The sequence below is a fragment of the Panthera pardus genome, unplaced genomic scaffold, assembly GCF_024362965.1.
Source record: "Panthera pardus isolate Hobbes unplaced genomic scaffold, ASM2436296v1 HiC_scaffold_17, whole genome shotgun sequence".
Classification (NCBI taxonomy): Eukaryota; Metazoa; Chordata; class Mammalia; order Carnivora; family Felidae; genus Panthera; species Panthera pardus.
The window spans coordinates 53940946-53962489 of NW_026526732.1; the positions used below are offsets into that span (position 1 = coordinate 53940946).

Sequence of the window (21544 nt, forward strand, 5' to 3'; positions counted from 1 at the left end):
GATTCGTGGTTTCCAGGACTTAGAAACAATGGGTGACTAGGTATGGTTATAAAATTATGAGCAATACAAGGGACTCTTGCGGTGACAGAATGTGTAGTCCCTTGACTGTGGTGGTGGATACATGAACCACTAGGTGATAAATTATATAGAACTAAATACACACATACATAAATGAGTACAAGTAAAACAAGAAATTTGAATGAGATCAGTGAATTGTATCAATGTCATTCTGTTTGTGATGTTTATACTGTAGTCTTTGTAAAATGTTACCTTTGGGGAGAAATGAGTAACATTACACAGATACCTCCATTATTACTTCTTACTAGTATATGTGAATCTATTAATTATCTTAATAAAAATTTCAATTAAAAACACCTTCAAATAAATTAAGCTGGCATGTAAATAACTTAACCCCCTGCCAAAATAAAATTTAACATATAAAAACCATACAATCATCACACGTGAAAAAAACTCAACACACATTTATGATCAAATCTCTCAGCAAACTAGGAAAAGCAGCATACTTTCAAACACATAAAGGACAAAGACAAAAGAAACCTACAATGAAAAGATGCTCGATATCACTAATCATTTGAGAAATGCACGATGAGATACCACTTCACACTCATTGGGATGACTATTATTTTTTGAAGAAGAAAATAACAGGGCGCCTTAGTGACTCAGTTTGTGAGATTGAGCCCCGCATCCAGCTCCGCCCTGAGCATGGAGTCTGCTTAAGATTCTCTCTCTACCTCTCATCTGTCCCTCCCCCACTCATGCTTGCATTCTCTCATAAATAAATAAATAAATAAATAAATAAATAAATAATAAAATTTATATGGAAATGCAAAAGCCATAGAATAGCCAAAACAATCTTAAAAAAGACAAAGTTGAAAGACTCTCACACTATACCACAGGGATGCACCAGCAAGATCCAGGTTGTAGGAAATCCTACCAGACAAATCGGTTTATATATGTATGTATGTAACATTATACATGCATTACATATGTTGTATATATATGAACAGCCTGAATTTTGCTGATGCATTTCAGTGGTATGATGTGTGACACACTCACACACACACACACAGACTAAAGACTTAACAATATCACACTGAAAACAGAAACGTTTATGATATAATTAGAAATCTGAGTAACTGAATACTTAATGAAATTTAAAATGTTAATATGAAAATGGTATGGCTTATATATACTTAAACTTCTACTTATTTTGTATTTGTTCTCTTATTAATTTCTACCAATATCTATTTTTTTCTCTACTTCTAACAGAGACTAGTAAATATACCCAAGTAATTATTAACATTTGACTTTCCTCAGCACCAAAGAGTGTTTAGGGAGAATATGAGGAAAATGTTAAGTTCATGACACTAACAAAAAAAGGAAAGAAATGGTAGCAAAGATCTTTCTAAAATGTAAAATTCTTTAAATGTGTCTATGATAAGCACCATTAGATTTAGTATGGGTGGGCAAGAGCCTGTGTGTGGTAGAATTTCAGAGATGTTAAAAGAGATGTCTCTGCCCAGGGGGGACCTGGGTGTCTCAGTCGGTTGAGTGTCCGGCTTCGGCTCAGGTCATGATCTCGCAGTTGACGAGTTCGAGCCCCAAGTCGGGCTCTGTGCTGATGGCTCTGAGCCTGGAGCCTGCCTCAGATTCTGTGTCTCTCTCTCTCTCTCCGCCCCTCCCCCGCTCATGCTCTCTCTGTCTCAAAAATAAATAAACATTAAAAAAAAAAAAAAAAAGATTTGTCTGCCCAAAATTACCAACTGACCAGCTGAATCACTACAGTTCTATTTCATATACTAAGTTTCATTGAAATTCTAACTCTCAGAAGACTCTCTTTAAATGCAAATGTTCTGGAACGGTAACCCATTAATCCAATGGAACCCATTAAAAACTTAAAAAGTAGTGGTGCCTGGTGGCTTAGTCAGTTAAGTGTCTCACCTCGGCTCAGGTCATGATCTTGTAGTTCATGGGTTCAAGCCCCACATCGAGCTCTGTGCTGACAGCTGGAGCCTGCTTCGGATTCTGTGTCTCCCTCTCTCTGTCCCTCTCCCACTTGTGCTGTGTGTGTGTGTGTGTGTGTGTGTGTGTGTGTGTCTCTCTCTCTCTAAAATAAATATTTAAAAATTTTAACAAAAAACTTAAAAAGTAGTTTAGAATAGTTTAGATTAAAAACAGCTTAGAAATAGTTCAAAAGTTTAGCTAGAAGGCTAGAAGATCCTGGAATAATATGAGTCCAACCAGGTAAGTTTAACTAGTAGAGGAGAAAGCTGTGTCTCATGGAAGATCCAGCATGAGAAATCCTAATGCCCAAAGAGATGAAACAGCAGGAAAAAACCCTAGAATGCCAACAGCTCAGAGCCTGAACCCTGATTCAGATTCTGTGTCTCCCTCTCTCTCTGTTCCTCCCCTACTTGCACTGTCTCTCTGTCTCTCAAAAATAAAGATTTAAAAAATTAAAAAAAATACTGCCTCTACAACCAGAATTATTTTTTCATAGAATAGAACAGAAAATATCAAAATGTACCACATGTAAGGGTAAGTTTTCTTTCATGAAACTATTTTTCAGGGTGTGTGTGTGTACATATGTGTGCACACACACACACTCACATGTAGGTCAGAATGTAAAAATATTTTTTTACTGTAGGTTATGTTCAGAAAACATTTCTAGAGCCATCACAAGAGTCTGTAAGCTTTGGGTGAGCAAAGACTGTGTCTGCCTTTATTTACCACCACCATCTGCAGAAACAACACGGTGCCTGGCACACAGCAGACACTTGTCAAGTGAACGCAAGAATGAGGACAGATGTTGACAAAACGTGGGGAAGAAACCAACAATAAATTTTATCTACCTCACAATTTTGCTTTGGTCTCTGCAGTAGCCTAAATAGAACCTTGTATTTTTCTCAAGAGAAGATTCTTATAAAACCTAAAACCCTTTTAAGTTCTAACTTTCAAGCCTATATAGTTATGAAGCCAAAAAGGACTACTCAAGCGCTAGCCCCCCTTCCCCATGGTGCCCTTTTCACAGCCAATCTTCCTGCTAAAGGAACTGGGGGTGGTGTCCTCCATCACTGCCCCAAGCCCAGAGTTTTGCTTCCCAACTCCTAATCCTAAAACCAGCCTGCCTTTTGACTGGTGAAATTATCAATGTGAAGCAGGTGAGGTTAAATCAGGAGGCAGCAGAAAAGGGACTGATAAACAAAAGCCTCCTTTGATTCTCTCCAAATGTACCAGGGAAATCAACAACCCGCCATCACCACTGCAGTCTGCTAGCCAGAGCTGAAACCCAAGAAAGCCAACTGCAGGGTAAGAATGAAGCCACAAAACACTCCTGGGGCGTCAGTTAAGCATCCAACTTCGGCTCAGGTCATGATCTCGCATTCGTGAGTTTGAGCCCCACATCCAGCTCTGTGCTGACAGCTCAGAGCCTGGAGCTTGCTTCCAAATCTGTGACTCCCTCTCTCTCTGCCCCTCTACCAGTCATACTCTGTCTCTCAAAAAATAAATAAATTTAACATTAATAAAACATTTATATAAATATAACATTTAACATATTTATAAAAAATTTTATTAAAAAAAAACACTCCTATTGCAGCTTTTGGCTTCTGCAGGAGATGTGCTAATAAGCATTTTATTAGTGAAAATGAAGGAAAATTACTGAATCAAATCTACTGGGGCTCCCTGGATTGAGGATCCATCTGAGTCCGTCATCTCCACATGAGTAGAAAGAAGCATGCATGACAGAGCCTAGGGCAAGTGCAGAAATAAGGAAGGGAAGGGGGTGCTATGACACAGACCTCTCTTTGTCATGAGTCTCTCTGAAACTGAACACCTGTTTCCCAAGTCTAAAAAAAGGAAAATAGTAACAAAAAAGAGCTTGGGAGAGCATTCTGAGGCTATTCTCCCAGCCAGAGAACGCCCTCAAACTGAGAATTGACCTATCTTTTACTACCTGTTTTTGTAAGTATCCTAAACTAAACTGAGTATAGCCACCAAAATGTTCATCTTCCTTCCTATTTTAGAATTCCTTTCTCTTCCCCTCTCTATGCTATAAAGATGTTCTTAACCAAAGGTTGCCACACACCCAGCTCTGTGAACATCCCATGTTATCACATCTTCTCCAATTCCTTCAAGCACTCAGACGAATGACGCTTGTTATACCTCCCTTCAATTTGTTAGCACATGGCTGTATTTTCCAAACTAAAATCCAGTAACTTTTATAGGTTTTGGGGTTTTTTTTAAAAGCCCTTTTGCAGAAGTAGAAACAGTTGTGCTTTACTAACCATCTCCATTTATGGGTAAGTGGTTAAGGTAACAGGAGAAACAAAGATGTTGATTTTAGCAATGACTAAACGTGAAAGTGAAGGTATAGGAAGTAAATGTTCTCCAAAGAGGCAAAGAATAAGAGATGACCACAGAATGAGAACAGTACCCAAAGGTGTAGACACATAAAACTGTGGAATAAATTGCTTTGTAAATAAGCCTTTGGAATAAATTGCTTTCTAATTAAGAAATAAGCATATGCTATTCTTAAAAATACCAATTTGCCAATGAACTAAGAAAAAGAATAGCTTGGGGGCGCCTGGCTGGCCTGGTCAGAAGAGCGTACAACTCTTGATCTTGGGGCTGTGAGTTTAAGCCCCATGGTGAGTGTAGAGATCACTTTAAAATCTAAAAAAAAAACAAAAAACAAAAACAAAATAGAATAGCTTGAACTTCTTTGACATTTTCCAAATCTGTAAGCTCCAAGAACTTGATGAATCTTAAAGGACAATCTCTTACCATCCACTTGTTTATGAACTCACCGATTCTTTTTCTTAAACTTACTAAATCTCTAAGTGTAGAGCAGGTATTTACAGGCATTCATAAACAAATGGGAAGAGGGAGGACCCAGAAAAGAACAGTTGGATCTTTAAGGCACCATAACTACTTAGTCAACTCCTAATACTTTTCTGGTCCTAAAATTCTTATTAAGATAAAAACTTTTGCTACCATTTCCTCATAGCACAAATTTGTTATGGCTGTAGGGGAGCCTGAGGTTTATCAGTTGAGGAGCAAACCGATTTTGCTATATGTAAATGTGCATTTTGAGTAAGCCAATAAAAAAAATGATTGATAAGCATTAAGACCAAATAAAATAAGAGCCACCTTTATGACATCAATAAATGTGGGTAAACAGGGAAAGGTTTAGGACCAGGAGAAAAGAACTTGTTTGAAGGAAACAGAAGCCAAACAACAGACAATTTCACCAAGAACAAGTCAGAAAAGAAGCAGACATTCATTGATTAGTTAAATCTAGAAGGTAAGCAATAGCTCATAAGGTTTCCATGAAAAGGTAAGTCTTTGTGCCCAGTATGTAGATGTGGGAGACCAAGGAAACATAACCACTCATCCATTAAGAATAGGGGTGCCTAGGAGCGCCTGGTGACTCAGTCGGTTAAGCATCCGACTTCAGCTCAGGTCACTTCTCTATGAAAAGTGAAAGTGAAAACTAAGATACCTCCCACCTCTCCCCTATCCTCTCCTCCTGTTTTACTTTGCCCCATCCTATTCCCTACCTGGTGGCAGACTGAGGGATGGAAATGGAAATACCCCTGGGCTAAAGCTGGGAAATTTCCTGTTTGGACCACTCAAAACTTATTTTAGCACACTTACCAACATCTCCATAAACATACAGGCCCCTTGGAGGTTTGCTCCTTGAAAACAGCTGTAAATTAAGAACAAATTATAAATCTCTAACATGGAAATAATTAAATATCACCATATACACAGTGTTCCTAACTATAACATATAGGAGTAAAACAGGCTATTATACATAATGAGTACAAAAAAACTTAATGTAAAAGCTATGAAGCCCAACTTCCATTTTAATGTAGGAGGCAAGAATCACAGCAGCCCAGGACAAGGGCTGAAGTCACACAACTGGAGTTTACATCCCTTACATCATTTAATAACTATGCCGTCTTCCCCAAGTGGGCTCCCCAAACAACGACAGCCTAGCTCATTCCCAGCTAGCAAGAGAGCAGAGGAATTTTTCTGGAGACACTAAATAGTCTACAGAAAAGAAAAAGCCCAAAGGTACTTATGTGTGGACTTTTCCCAAAGAAATACCTGGTCCCTATTAGATCACCTCACAACAGAGCACCACCAATCAACCACCCTCTTATGATGGAGCCTTCGATCGGCTTGTCAGTATCTGAAAAGATGCTAAAATGAATTGACAACCAAGAATCAATAGAAACGTGAAAAGAAAAATGCCCAAGATGAAAGCTGGAGACCAGAGCAAGAGTACAGAGAGGATAAAAACTCAGAGGAAACAGAGACTACCTAGACAGCAAAAGGAAACTTCAAAATAAAACTGGAATCAGTATAATTAATATGCTGGGGAAAATGAGAAAAGCTTTTAAAACTGTAAAGCAAGAACAAAATGCAATTTTTAAAAAGGAACATTAAGAATGAAATTTAAAATATGGTAGCAGATCTGCAGCCAATTAAGTAAGTAGGCTGTGCTCTTTCCCTGTGGGGGCTCAGTATGCAATGGCTGCGAACAGTAGCCTCCTTGGTAGTGTATGCAGCCTGGTGATTGTATGGGTTGCCCTAAGGGACCTTGGAGACAGCCCTTTCCAGTGGACATTGATGTAGGACCTCACCCCATCTCCAATCTAGGCTCCACCTGTAACCAAGCTGCAAAACAAGGAACATGTGATTGACGCCCCACACAAGGCCAAGTTCAAGTTCTCTGGCTGACAGAAGATGTCCCATTTCTAAGAAATGGGAATTTACTAAGTTTAATGTGGATGAATTTGAATTCATGGTAGTAGGAAAACAGCTCATCCCAGATGGCTGTGGGGTCAAATACATCCCTAATTATGGCCTCTTGGAAAAATGGCAGGCTCTGCACTCATGAGAAACTTGGCACTATACCTTCCCTATTCATGACTACCAATAAACCCTACTGCCTGTCTAAAAAATAAATACATAAATACATAAGTACATAAATACATAAATAAATAAAATATGATAGCAGAGGGGCACCTGGCTGGCCCAGGCAGTGGAGCATGTGACTCTTAATCTTGGGGTTGTAAATTCAAGCCCCATGTTGGGTGTAAAGATTACTTTAAAAATACAAAGTCTTTAGGGGTGCCTAGGTGGCTTAGTTGGTTAAGCTTCTGACTCTTGATTTGGACTCAGAATATGATTTCATGGTTCGTGAGATCGAGTCCTGTATCGGGCTCTGTGCTGACAGCTCCAGAGCCTGCTTGGGATTCTCTATCTCCCTCTTTTGCTCTCCCCCTCCACCACTCTCTCTCTCAAAATAAACAAACATTTGTTAAAAAATGAAAATACAATAAACAGCAACAATAATAAATGGAAAATATAAGATTACTGGATTAATTCACCAGGAGGTCCAATGTCTGGCCAAAAAAAAAAAAAAAAAAAAAAAAAGGAATTCCAGAAAGGGAAAATAGAGGAGGAAGTTATCTAAGGAATAATACCAAGATTTTTCTCAGATCTGAAGGACTTCATTTCTAGATTTGGGAGGAAAGAGTAAGTGCCCAGCAGAGAGAGGGAAATAAACCAATACCAAGTCATAACCCTGAAATTTTACACACCAGGGATAGAGGAAACATTCTACAAATGTCTGAGGTGGCCACTGGGGAGGGTGACAAAGGAGTAGGGTAACAAGTCACAAACAACAGATAAAGACTTGAATAAGATTTGAGGGGCAACGATTTCCAATCTAATCGACCCTAAGTATCCATCAAGTATGAAAATGGAAAATTGACATTCCATACATAGAAGGTCTATTTTTTTAACGTTTATTTATTTTTGAGAGAGAGAGACAGAGTGTGAGCGGGGAAGTGGCAGAGAAAGAGGGAGACACAGAATCTGAAGCAGCCTCCAGGCTCCAAGCTGTCAGCACAGAACCCGACGTAGGGCTCAAACTCACAAACCATCAGATCATGACCTGAGCCCAAGACAGACACTTAACTGATTGAGCCACCCAGGTGCCCCCATACATAGCGGGTCTTAATAATATCCCCCTAACAGAAATAGGAACTCCTAGGCTCCAGGAAAGACAAAGGATCCTGTGAAGGAAGCCCTGGTGAGATAGAGAGTGGCTCCAGAAGCAGAGACACAAGCGGATGAAGAAAGCAATCAAGTCCAGATCAAAACAGGAGGATGGAGGGCTCCAAGGAAGAAACAAAATGCAACTTCTCTTTGCCTGATACTACTGTCAACCCAAATAACCATACTAAATTTTGTTCCACTTAGAAAAGTAACCTTTGAACTCTGCAAATTTCTAGATACCTGTGCAAAAAACCAAAGTAAGCAAGAGCAGAGAGAATTCAGGAAGGGTAAAAGCGGAAAGAGGCAAAGGTTATGCCTCTTAGAACAAACCAGAGCAGTCAGGATTTTGGCTGAGAACATACTCAAAGGCTAGATACAATCTAGTACATAATGGCTGTTGTTTTTTAGTCTGTGAGTTCACTCCAACATGTCTCAGAAACTTCTCTTGCTTTCCTGCCCCTCTCAGCCTTCTCTACAAATCCAGCCCCTGACTCTAGCATGCCCCTTCCCCACCATTTAGGCAAAAGGACGTTCTTTGCTTTGATTTTGCCAGCTGACTGCATTCCCTGTGTTCCTCTGCACATTAACTCTCAATCTATTCTTAAATCTCAGCTGAAAACAGATTCCATTCCTGCCAAAACCTCTTAATTTGTTTTGTTTTAAGATCTTATACGAGCCATTCTTGTACACTGGTTATGCTATTTTCAACTTGCCAGAAAAAAGCATTATGCTCTTAAATAATTTTAGAACAGCTTCAAATTGGAAAGCTTACATAGAACTTCATAATCTCTAAGTATAGTCTATGTATTAGAAATCTTTTGAAGGGCGCCTGGATGGCTCAGTCAGTTAAGCGACAGACTCTTGATTTCGGCATGATCTCATGGTTTGTGAGACAGAGCCCCCATCTGGCTCTGTGCTGACAGCATGGCGTTTGCTTAGGAGTCTCTTTCCCCACCCGCCTCTCCCTGCCCCTCCCCCATCTACCCTCTCTCTCAAAATAAATTTTAAAAAATCTTTTGAAAGCAATGTTCTGTATTAGCTAACTCCAAGGGTCATAGCAATTCATAATTCTTCATAACACACTTTGCGGGAATAGTCTAGGGTCTCTAGTACTATCCACATGAGATCACCAATATATGCTAAATAAATGAAGTTCGAGGCAAAAATTAAAGATTGGGAGGAAAAGATGACACAGAGAGAACTCAATGCTGCCAAAAAAAAAAACCAGCATTTGGTCCTATCTTCTGTTTTACCCACTCAAACTCAACATATTTTGGAAAAAAACATTTTGGCAAATGTTATATTACACTATATATTACATACATATTTTTAAATTATATAATATGTATTAAATATACATATTATATTATAATTATAACATGTTAGATACCATCTACCTAAACAAAATATACTCCAAGTATTTTCACTTTTCACTTTTTCAATTTTCTCCTAATATACTTTCAGTCATCCAAAAATTACTGAAATTATTTCAAGGGGTTTAAAAATCTATATATTTTTTTAAGGTTTTTTTAAATTTGTATTCATTTTGACAGAGAGACAGAGAGCATGTGCACAGGGGAGGGGCAGAGAGAGAGGGAGAGGTAGAATCCCAAGCAGGCTCCTTACTGCCAGCACAGAGCCCAATGTGGGGCTTGAACCTATGAACCGGAAGATCATGACCTCAGCCCAAAGCAAAAGTCGGATGCTCAACCAACTAAGCCACCCAGGCACCCCTAAAAATCTATAGTTTGGGGCACCTGGATGGTTCAGTCAGTAGAGCGTGTGACTCTTGATCTTGGAGTTGTAAGTTCAGTTTGAGCCCCAAGTAGAGATAGGGTGTAGAGATTAGTTAAAATCTCAAAAAAAATAAATAAATAAAAAGATAAAAATCTGTATTTTAAGGGGAAAATCAGAATCAAATGGTGAACAGTAAGACTATTTAGAAGACTATAAAATGGGTCCTAAAGAAGTTTTAAAATTCCTTATTTATAGTAGTGAATTCACAGAAAGTAAGGTTCACAATTTTCTTCAAAACGACTTAGACAGAAACCCACATCATTTACATGCTCCTAATTTACATTTTCTCACAATTTACCCTATTTTTCAGTTCCATTAAATTTCCTTTATGATGCTTTAATTTTTTTAAGTTTATTTTGAGACCACAGCGTGAGTAGGGGAGGAGCGGGGCAGGGGGCGGGGGGGGGGGGGGGGGGGTTGCAGAAACAGAGAGAGAAAGACAGAATCCCAAGCAGTGTCCATGCTCTCAGCACAGACTCTAAAGTGGTGCTCCAACCCATGAACCTTCAGATCATGACCTGACCTCAGACTCTTAACCGACCTAGCCACCCAAGCACCCCTATAGTGTTTTAATTTCTATCATTTGTTCTTAGGTCTCAGAAAACTCCACCCTGCTATCATTCTTAGGTGCTGATATTCTCCATTTGCTCCCCTCCCCTAACCATCTCCTCCCTCCAGCTCTGCACCCCAGGAGGCTAACCTTGCCGGCTGGCTGCTAGCTGGCGTTAGCCCCTGTGACATACTACTTGCAGGAGATGGAAGAGAGGGAAGAAAGAAAAATCAGACCATTCCTTCCTGTTTCCTCCTGGCTTCATTGCTATGTCTCTGGCAGAGCTGAATCCCTTCAGGACCATCAATCAGGCCCTCATGCCACAGCTCCAGCCCACTCCAGGCTCCTCCTTACGCTCTCCATCTCGTTTGCTGTCTTAGGCCTGATTAAGTCATGACTAAGTCATCTTGATTCAGTCTTTATTTGAAACATCTGTTGTGAACGGTTTCCTGCCAGGACTCTGATACGTGCCCTATCCTTTAAATGCATACACTTAACACTAAACAAAGCCCTGAAACTCTGAAGATGAACAAGTTTCATTAGTGACCAGTTGTAAGATTTGCTATGTTACTTATATCTTCAGAAATTCATAAAGCAGGCTGACGACACCTTCTCCACTGGGCTTTTGATAAATCTCCAATGACATTATATATAGACTGTGCAGATGGTAAGTTTAAAGATGATGTTGTGGGGGGCGCACCTGGGTGGCTCAGTCGGTTGAGCTCTGACTTCAATTCGGGTCATGATCTCACGGTTCATGAGTTTGAGCCCCGCACTGTGCTCTCCACTGACAGTGCAGGGCCTGCTTCGGATCCTCTCTCTCCCTCTCTCTCTGCCCCTCCCCTCCCTCCCTCCCTCTCTCTCTCAAAAATAAAATAAACATTAAATTTAAAAAAAAATAAAAAATAGGGGCACCTGGATGGCTCAGTTGGTTAAGCATCCGACTTTGGCTCAGGCCATGATCTCATGCTTTGTGGGTTCGAGCCCCACGTCGGGCTCTGTGCTGCCAGCTCAGAGCCTGGAGCCTGCTTCAGAGTCTGTGTTTCCCTCTCCCTCTGTCCCTCCCCTTGCTCATGTTCTGTCTCTCTCTGTCTCTCAAAAATAAATAAATGTTAACAAAAAAATTTTTTTTAATTAAAAATAAATAAAGATGATGTTGAAAGATAGTGGTAACCTATCATCTGCCTCTACTAAGCATAAAAGAGCAGAAGAATACTGGAAATGAGCCCCAAAGGGCTGGGTAAAAATGCTGGTTCTGCTACTTATTAGTTTTGTGACCCTGGATAAGTAAGACTTATCAACTCAACAGCCTGCTGTTTCCTTATCTACTGAGTACAGGGCAGAGTACAGGGCGTTCCCACTAATTGCAAGGTCCATTCCCTCATGCTGAAGACTGCAAACTTTGTTTTACGGATTTCTGTTTCCATCAAAGCCTATACACGAAAAAAAAAAAAAAGAAAGAAAGAAAGAAAGAAACATCATATCATTTGAGACATCTCTAAGATCTGAACACCAATGTGCACTCAAGCTATTTTATATCTATGTAAACCCTATGTTCAACAAATAAAGAATATATTCAAGAACATGTAGCCCAATTTCAAATATAGTCAATATGCTAAGCCATAAAGGAAACCTCAATAAATTCCAAAGAATCACTTTAGTCCAACCATAATGAAAAAAAATTAAAAATAAATGATGGAAGGATAGCTAAAAATAGAAAATCAACCTTCCCATCATGTTCACCCAGCCTTCGGAATATTGCTGAAACAGTCTGAAATCTCTTTAGAGTGCAGCTTCTCGCCAGTCCCTTCATATTGCCAGCAATTCCATTTCTCTGGTTAGTTCACTCTCTGTTTCTGCAGTGCTTCTCTGGAACCTTCTCAGCTCTCTTCAAGCCGAACTACACCTCCCCCATCACTTTCAGCAGATGTCTCCTACTTCTCCTTAGAGAGAAAACAGAAGGCATTGAGGTGGAACTCTTTCAACTTCCTATATGAAATTGCAATCCCACCCATATCGGCACCCATCCTTTCTTCTCTCCCTCCTGTGACAAAGTAAGAGGATTCCTCTTCCTATGCAACGTTCTCTCAATTTCTGGATCTCAGTCCTCACCCCCACCCCCACCACCTTTTCAGGAACCATGACCACCAAATTAAATGTTTCACTTCTCCTGTAATCCTTTTCATCAACATCTTTATAAAGGCCTTCCTGTGAATTCATTTTTACAATCTTTAAGTGTAATGTCTTACAAAGCAAGACATAAACCCAAAAACTGTAATGGAAAAGGCAGAAAGACTTAAAGCAGTGAAATTAACCATTTCTGCTTGGGGGAAAAAAAATGCTAACAGTAAAAGACAAGGAAAAAAATCTTGCAATATTTATTAGAAACAAGAATTTATTTCCTTAGTAAACAGAGTTTTTATAAATCAGTAAGAAAAACAAATACAAATGGCTTAAACATTTGAAAGAGTACTTCTCATTCACAATAAAAGTGGTGTGATTTAACATAACAATGAAATATTGCCATGACAAAAATCTAGAAGTCTGAGAGAATACAGTGTTGTCAAAGATGTAGGGAGACAGGCAGGCTCATAAACTGGTAAGAATATGAACTGCTATAATCTTTTTTTTTTTCATAGCACAGTGAATTTTAACGTACTCCCCTTTGGGGAGGTCACACTGCACACTTTTGGAGGCACCCCATAGATGTCCAGCTTTCCATTTCTGGGCATTTATCCAAAGGAAATGAAAACACTAACTCAGAAAGATATCTGCACCTCCATGTTCACTGTGGCACTATTTGCATGTGCCAAGACATGACAACAACCTAAGGGTATATGAATCGATGAACAGATAAAGAAAATGTGGTGTATATTTACAATGGGATATTAGGCATAAAAAAAGAAGGAAATCTTGCCATTTGTGACAACATGAATGGACACTGAGGGCATTAAGCTAAGTGAAATAAATCAAGCAGAAAAAGACATGTACTGGGGTGCCTGGCTGGCCCAGTCGGAGGAGTATGCAAGTCTTGATCCTGGGATTGTGAGTTTGAGCCCCATGTTGGGTTTAGAGATTCCTTAAAATAAATAAACTTAGGGGCGCCTGGGTGGCTCAGTCAGTTGAGTATCCGACTTCGGCTCGGGTTGTGATCTTGCAGTTCATGAGTTCAAGCCCATCGTTGGGCTTGCTGCTTTCAGTGCATAGCCTGCTTCTGATCTTCTGTCCCCCTCTTCCTCTGTCCCTCCCCTGCTCACATGCTGTCTCTCAAAAAATAAAGAAAACATTAAAAATATTTAAAAATAAATAAACTTCAAAAAAATAAAAGAAAAAGATATATATTGAATGATACCACTTATCTGTGGAATCTAAAAAACAAAACAAAACAAAACAAAAAATCTCACAGAACTCTCTAGTCACAGAGCATTCTTAAGTTTAGGAGACCTGCTGTAATAACTTAAATCAAAAGGGAGGATTAGGAAAAGCAGGTGTTAAAAGAGTGTCATTAAAATTTTTCAAAACAATACAGCTAAACTGCCAACTGTCCAATGAAAAATGTGCTGATAGCACCAATGTTTGGGGTCCTGCCTGTGATGTACTCCAAACTGCTAAATTCAGTAGAAATTTATGTTTTAAAGTTTATATACAGTATATAAAAGCCCATTTACACCCATAGAATCTTTTGAACATGGGGCTTACATTGTAAGAAGTAAATATCCAATCATTATTCTACCAAAATTTTATGAGACATAATCAAATTCAAAGTGTGAATCCAAACACACACAGAGTTAAAAGGATATTTAGGGGACAACTGAAGAAATTTTAACATGGGCTTCATATTTAGGGTTACCAGAGAAAATACAGGATGGCCAGTTAAATATGAGTTTCAGATTAACATCAAATATTTTTTTAGTATATATTATGTCCCAAATATTACAAGAGACATACATACACTAAAGAAGTATTATTTATCTGAAATTTACATTTAACCAGACATCCTGTATTTTTATTTGCTAAATCAGGCAACCCTATTTTAGATAATACTATTATACCAGTGTTAAATTTCTTGGGTATGATACTGGTAATATAGTTATTCAGGAGAATATCCTTGTTAGGAAATACATAATGATGTTTTTAAGGGTCAAGGGTTATTATGTTGCATCTTTCAGGTAATTAAAGAAAAAACAAAAAGAAAAAAACATATAATTTAGAGAGAAAAAAACAAACGTGGCAAATTGTTAACATTCATAGACTTAAGTATTGTTGAAAATTTTTGTAATGGTTACTTATTTTTAAGAGAGAGAGAGAGAGCATGAGTGGGGTAGGGGCAGAGAGAAGTAGGTACAGAGGATCCAAAGTGGAATAGAGGATCTGAGCAGGCTCTGTGCTGACAGCAGAGAGCCCGATGTGGGGCTCAAACCCGTGAACAGAACTGTGAGATCATGATCTGAGCCCAAGTTGGATGCTTAACCGAGACACCCAGGTGCTCCAAAATTTTTCAAAATAAAAAGCTGGGAAAAAAATGTGGTAACAAATAACTAAATTGTTTTTACTCCCCGCCCCCCCCCCTTTGGTGAAATGCTTTTACTTTTGAATTCAGTCTAAAATTATTCCAAAAGTATCTGCATATTTACATTTTAGACAACTGTTTTCAAAACTGTTACCAAAACTATTCCTTTAACTGCGGCAAAGTAAACATTTGTTTTCCTCATTCTGAATATTTTGATTTAATCATTTTAACTTATGTTTTGTTCCTTATGTTAAAAATTCTAGCATTAAAAAGTAATCCGAGGTGATTTTCACCAAAGTTATAAATTGAAATAGCATGTCCTCCACCTTTCCGGGTTACTCCCCACCTGCTACTCCAGCATAATTTCCATTAGGACAATTAGATAATAAGGGTGGTGCTTTAAAATAAAAAGGGTTGTTTTCAATTTGTTTAAAATGCAGGAATACTACTTTTCCTGTTTCTCCCCACTCCCCTCATCATTCCATTATTATCTCCAAAAATGATAGAATCAGAGACAATGATTCCAGCTGGAATGCTGGGCATAATTACATCTTTTAAAAACTAGCATTATATCATTCTCAACATAGACCACTTTCTGATAAAAGTAGATCACTTCAGGTTTCTAAGGAGATCTTTAAAAACTAAAAGAATGAACTATATGTTAGCACCCATAAAGGCTCTTTAAATGAAAATCTTTTTTAAAATGCCTTCAGTTGAATTGCAGAAGAACCCTCCTAACCTAAAGTACACCAATTTGTTCAGTTTACTCCTATAATTAAGCCTATTTATGTACCTAAATAGCAAGTATGTATGGGGGGGCGGGGAGGGGGGTGAGCTTAAACCTCTAGAACAACTAGGATAAGAAATGGCTCTATTTTTTATTATAACATAGTTTGAGGATGCAAATGACTTTTTAATGCCTCATGCATTCAAGCAACAAGCATTTTTAAGTGTCTACATGTGCCACTGGGAAACAAATGACGGCAGGTAATTTCTTCAGCAAATCTACAGTGTCCGCTCACTCCTAACTGGTACTCTGATTCTAACTGGCTTAGACAAAGCTATACTAGGTGTGATCTATTCCGGTCCACTACTAGTTCAGAGGGATATCCAAGACACAAGCATAATTCTCAAACCAACCTGGAATTCATTTAAAAAAAAAAAAATGTGAAAAATATCCCTTGGTCTGAATATCCCTGGTTGAAGTTCTGAATTTGAAGAATTAAAGTGACCTTCCAGGCTTCTCCTGGATTATCAAAAACTGATGCTAAGGAGGGAATGAGAATACAAACACATCCACAGAGACACACATGGATATAGAAACTCACAGAGACACCAACACTCACACAGACACATGGATAGACTGATAGCCTATCATTCAGAATTATCAGAGAATTGACAATCAGAGAATTGTCTTCTGAATCTTCAATGATGGCTTTGTCATTCATTTTTCATTTATTCTGCAAACAAGGATTAAGGACTGAGCACCTACTTTGTGCCAGGCAGTGAGCTAGGCTCTGCAGACCCAGAAGATTCAGAAAACAAAGTATTTACTAAAGGAATATGTGGTCACCAGGTGGGCAATATGAGAGGTGCTAAACAAAAGAAGATGAGATGTAGCATTGGCAGACTCCAAGGCAAGAGAAGGTCCTAGTCTTGCCCAAGGTGCTTCAAATAGTTTGTCACAGCTGGTGCTTTAATGGCAGAGAATTAAAACAGATGAGGCTGGCTAGAAGCAGGGACCAGGTTCTCAAGGACCCTGTAGAACACACTAATGTGTCTGTACTTTTCCCCAAGGGCATCAAGAACCCTAAATGGGAGAATGGTATAATCAGATTATGTGTTAGAAATATTGTTCTTGAATGACTAAAGAAGATGTGGTATATATATACAATGGAATATTACTCAGCAATCAAAAAGAATGAAATCTTGCCATTTGCAACAATGCGGATGGAACTAGAGTGTATTATGCTAAGCAAAATTAGTCAAAGAAAGACATCATATGATTTCACTTATATGTAGAATTTAAGAAACAAAAAGGTGAACATAGGGGAAGGGAAGTAAAAATAATATAAAAACAGAGAGGGAGACAAACCATAAGAGACTCTTAAATACACAGAACAAACTGAGGGTTGCTGGTGGGGTGTTTAGTGAGGGGATGGGCTAACTGGGCAATGGCCATTAAGGAGGGCACTTGTTGGGATGAGCACTGAGTGTTATATGTGAGTGATGAATCACTAAATTCTATTCCTGAAAACATTATTACACTATATGTTAACTAACTTGGATTTAAAGTTAAAAAAAAAAAAAAGAAAAGAAAAAAAAAAAAGCAAGAAAACACTTGGCTCATTATTTCCCCAGTACTTGAAATGGGCACATTATTTGAAAAAGACAAAACATTACCAAACATAAGATAAGATTAAATCAACATTAAATGAACACATAACTACAGGGGTGCATGGGTGGCTCAGTCAGTTAAGCGTCTGACTTCGGCTCAGGTCATGATCTTGTGGTTCATGGGTTTGAGCCCCCCATCGGGCTCTGCGCTGACAGCTCAGAGCCTGGAGTCTGCTTCAGATTCTGTGCCTCCCTCTCTCTCTGCCCTGCCCCCATTTGCTCTCTCTCTCTCTCTCTCTCTCTCAAAAATAAACATTAAAAAAATAAATAAAAATGAATACCTACCTACATATATAGAACTCAGAAACATCTGGCATTCATGAAAAAGATTTAAACCAAGACAATTCAGCTTATGGAACTTCAGAAAGAGAAAAAAATTTCCATTGCTAAAAAGTCTATAGTACTTTCTAGGCCTTTCTGAGCTATGTGCTAATAGTTCCCCTTCTTTAGTCTATTTGTAAGAAGCAAATGATGAAACAGTAGAGTCTAAGATTACATCATCAAGTTGTAATTTCCCCAAAATGATTTTTAAATTGTATTTTTAAAGTTTCTTCTAATGTTTATTTATTTTTGAGAGACAGAGACAGAGCATGAGCGGGGGAGGGGTAGAGAGAGAGGGAGACCCAGAATCTGAAGCAGACTCCAGGCTCTCAGCTGTCAACACAGAGCCCAACACAGGGCTCCAACCCATGAATCGTGAAATCATGACCTGAACCAAAGTCGGATGCTCAACCGACCAAGCCACCCAGGTGCCCCTAAAAATGATTTTAAGAAATCTGTTGAAATATCTAACAATTACACTTAAAATATTTTTACTATAGAATATAATAAATAGGATAAATTGGATAAAATATTGAATAGCTAGTTACCTACCACCCAACTTTTTCAAATCTTTATATTTTAACATATTTATCCCAAAATTTAAGATAAAATATCAGACACAACTGAAGCCTCCCTTTGTATCCTATTTCCTCAGAAAAAACATCCCCATGTTACGCAACATTCCATTTTAGAAATACATTCTGATTTATTTATCCAGTTTTGTGGCATCTGCTAGTTATCCCCACAAGACAGACTCTTCATCCATTTTTCTACTGAGGTGTTTTTTCTTCTGTTTTTGATAGTTCTTTATGCAATCTAGATAACAATCCACAATCAATTATTTTTAATGCAAGTATTTTCTCCCAGTCTGTGTTCTGCCTTTTCACCTTTTCTATGTCACTTTTTCTCAGCTAAAAGTTTTAAATTTTAGTATAGTCAAATGTATCCATCTTTATCTTCATAATTTAGGTTTTCCTATCTTATATAGGAAATTTTTACTATTCCCAGGTTCATAAAGATATTCCTTTATATTTTCTTCAAGAAGTTTAAGACATTAATTCTATGTAATTTATGTTTATGTTTAAAGAAAAAGATACCTAATTTTATTTTACTTTTCACATAATCAATTTTCTCAGCCTCTCATCCATATTTATTGACTAGACCATCTTTTTCCCCACTGATTTTCAGTGCCAAGTCAATAGCACATCAAGTTTTCATTCAAGTTCTGAACTTTCTATTTTGTTCCATTTGTCTGTCTAATGGAACACTGAATGGTTCTGTTGACTAGAGGCAGGTATATATAAAGAGAGGTAATGGGAAATTAGACTGAAAAGCTAGACTAAGTACAGTTTAAGTAGAATTGTGAATATAATGAGTGGTCTCCCACCAGCCATCAAATCTGCTCAGGTAGCGCTCATTTAGAGCAGGAGTCAGCAAGTTATGACCTGTGGGCTAAACTCAGCCTGACGCCTGTTTTTGTAAATAAGTATTGTTGAAGTACATTTATTTATGTATTTCTGTGGCTGCTTTGACTACAACAGAGCCGAGTAATTGGGAGAGAGGTCATACGGTTCCCAAAGCCTAAAATATTTGCCAAATAAGTAAATAAATAAATAATTGCCAACCTGTGATCTAGAGATCTGACTATAATCTCAGCATAGATTCCACAGTACTGATTCCTCTTTATGGCCTATGTAATTTTGCTTCCATAACCAAAGTAGTCAGCTTTGGTTGATAAAGACAGAAAGCATTCCAATCATCAACATTATGAAGTAGGGCTATATCCCTTCCTTTAAATTCATTTCAAGGGACTTATTAAAGATATTCTCATCTATGTTGATGGCTTAGAAATTTCACCTTAGAAAATAAAACTGAATGCACTGGTTAATTATTCTGTAGATGGAAACAGCCCTATTACACTCTGTTTCTCAAATTTCAGATTTTAAATGAGTCTGGGATATGTTAGTTCTCAATAAACAATGTAGTCTGACTCCTGATCTTACTTCTTACAGACAATACCAACATTGGGTTAGGACATAATTTTGCTACAGCTTTCAGAAAATTTGATACAAGAAACATTCATTCAAAAATTATTCCTGGGGCACCTGGGTGGCTCAATCGGTTGACCATCTGACTTCGGCTCAGGTCACAATCTTGCAGTTCGTGGGTTCAAGCCCCACGCTGGGCTCTGTGCTGACAGCTGGGAGCCTGGAGCCTGCTTTGGATTCTGTGTCTCCCTCTCTCTCTCCACCACTTGCACCCTGTATCTCTCTGTCTCTCAAAAATAAATAAAAATGTTACATATTTTTTAAAAAGTAAAAAAATAAAAATATTCCTGGTCTTCAATAAAGCTGTATATAGCTACAGATGTTGCCCATTTGTATTCAATGTTGTTTATGGTTTTCTAATAAATGAAGGGATCAGAGAAAATTTAACCAAATCATGCTGCTCAACCCATTTTACCTCTAGGAAATGCTGGTTCTAAGAAGAATGGAGAGAATAAGTATTCACTCCCTTAGGTGGAAGAGAGAAGGGAAGAACTGAGGAAAAGCAGCAAATAGCCTAGTCTTGGATTCAGACAAGTAGGGCTCCCACATCCCCTACGAGGAAAGGCTACAGCCCAGCATTCCAGGTATCCTGCTCATAGCCTCCAAGTACTAGAAGCCAGAACAAGAAAAGCATCAAGACCTGAGATTAGCTGGCTTTCAAGGCAGGACAGGTCTTTTCTACGCAATCTATGCATTGTTCTTAGGAGGGTAAGAACAAGTATCCAAATAAAAGATGATAGGATGTAAGAGGAAGTTGAAATAATTTCTCATTAGGGAAAAGCTGAAAATTATTTTGTAGAGAGCAGGAGGAAAAGGAAAGGAATACCGTGCCTTCCACTCCTATTCCCAGGTCTCTTAGGCTATGATGTCGCCTCCCAAGAGATGAAAAAACCTGGCTGCCTGTATACCCCTGATTAATGGAAACAGAGATGTTCACAGTAGCTCCACACTCTATTTAATTCTCTCCCTCCCTGACTCTAGAAATGCTTGATTTGGCTGTGTAAAAGTAATTCTAATTATAGTGATTTACATGAACTACTTACCATTTATGCCTAATTACCTCACAGCACAATAACAATTATGCATACATTAAATGTGTCAGATTAACCTGGTTGTAAGTTTTATTTGATAACAAAGGTAAAGTGTTCATAAATGCTCATTTTTCATAGTTTGTTGCTTCTATATAATGGTCATCTGCTCATAACTTTTTCAAATTTTTAATACAGAAAACATCGTTATACAGGTACATCAAAGCAGCCTAATACACTGCCACCAGTTTTTTTTCTCATCAATAATTCAGATGCATTTTATTTTAATATTATAGTTTAGCTTTACAGCAAGTTTCTTAGGAGTACAATGAAAAAAAAGTCCACTATAATGAACGTTTAAATATCTGCATTAAAAACAAATGCCCAGGGGCACTTGGATGGCTCAGATGGTAGAACATGTGACTCCTGATCTCGGGGTTGTAAGTTCCAGCCCCATGATGAGTGTAGAGCTTACATTAAAAACAAAAACCAGGGGCGCCTGGGTGGCGCAGTCGGTTAAGCGTCCGACTTCAGCCAGGTCACGATCTCGCGGTCTGTGAGTTGGAGCCCCGCGTCAGGCTCTGGGCTGATGGCTTGGAGCCTGTTTCCGATTCTGTGTCTCCCTCTCTCTCTGCCCCTCCCCCGTTCATGCTCTGTCTCTCTCTGTCCCAAAAATAAATAAAAAACATTGAAAAAAAAATTTTTTTAAAAACAAAAACCAAATACTCATATAGCTAAGTGAAAAAAGTCACACAAAGACAAATGCTGTATTTTCCCACTTATATGTAGAATTCTA

General features: G+C 38.4%; 1 protein-coding gene and 1 non-coding gene across 2 annotated transcripts in view; one reads left to right on the forward strand and one right to left on the reverse strand.

Moving 5' to 3' along the window:
- Positions 1-21544, reverse strand: part of AFG1L (AFG1 like ATPase) — a 197779-nt gene that overhangs the window by 135667 nt on the left and 40568 nt on the right. Inside the window, exon 4 of the mRNA XM_019443029.2 lies at positions 5680-5731. Within this exon, the coding sequence (XP_019298574.1) occupies positions 5680-5731 (52 nt within the window). The remainder of the gene's footprint in view (positions 1-5679; positions 5732-21544) is intronic.
- LOC128777903 (small nucleolar RNA SNORA70) lies at positions 6506-6643 on the forward strand. Its single transcript, XR_008423207.1, has one exon. It is a non-coding gene; the product is annotated as a small nucleolar RNA SNORA70 (small nucleolar RNA).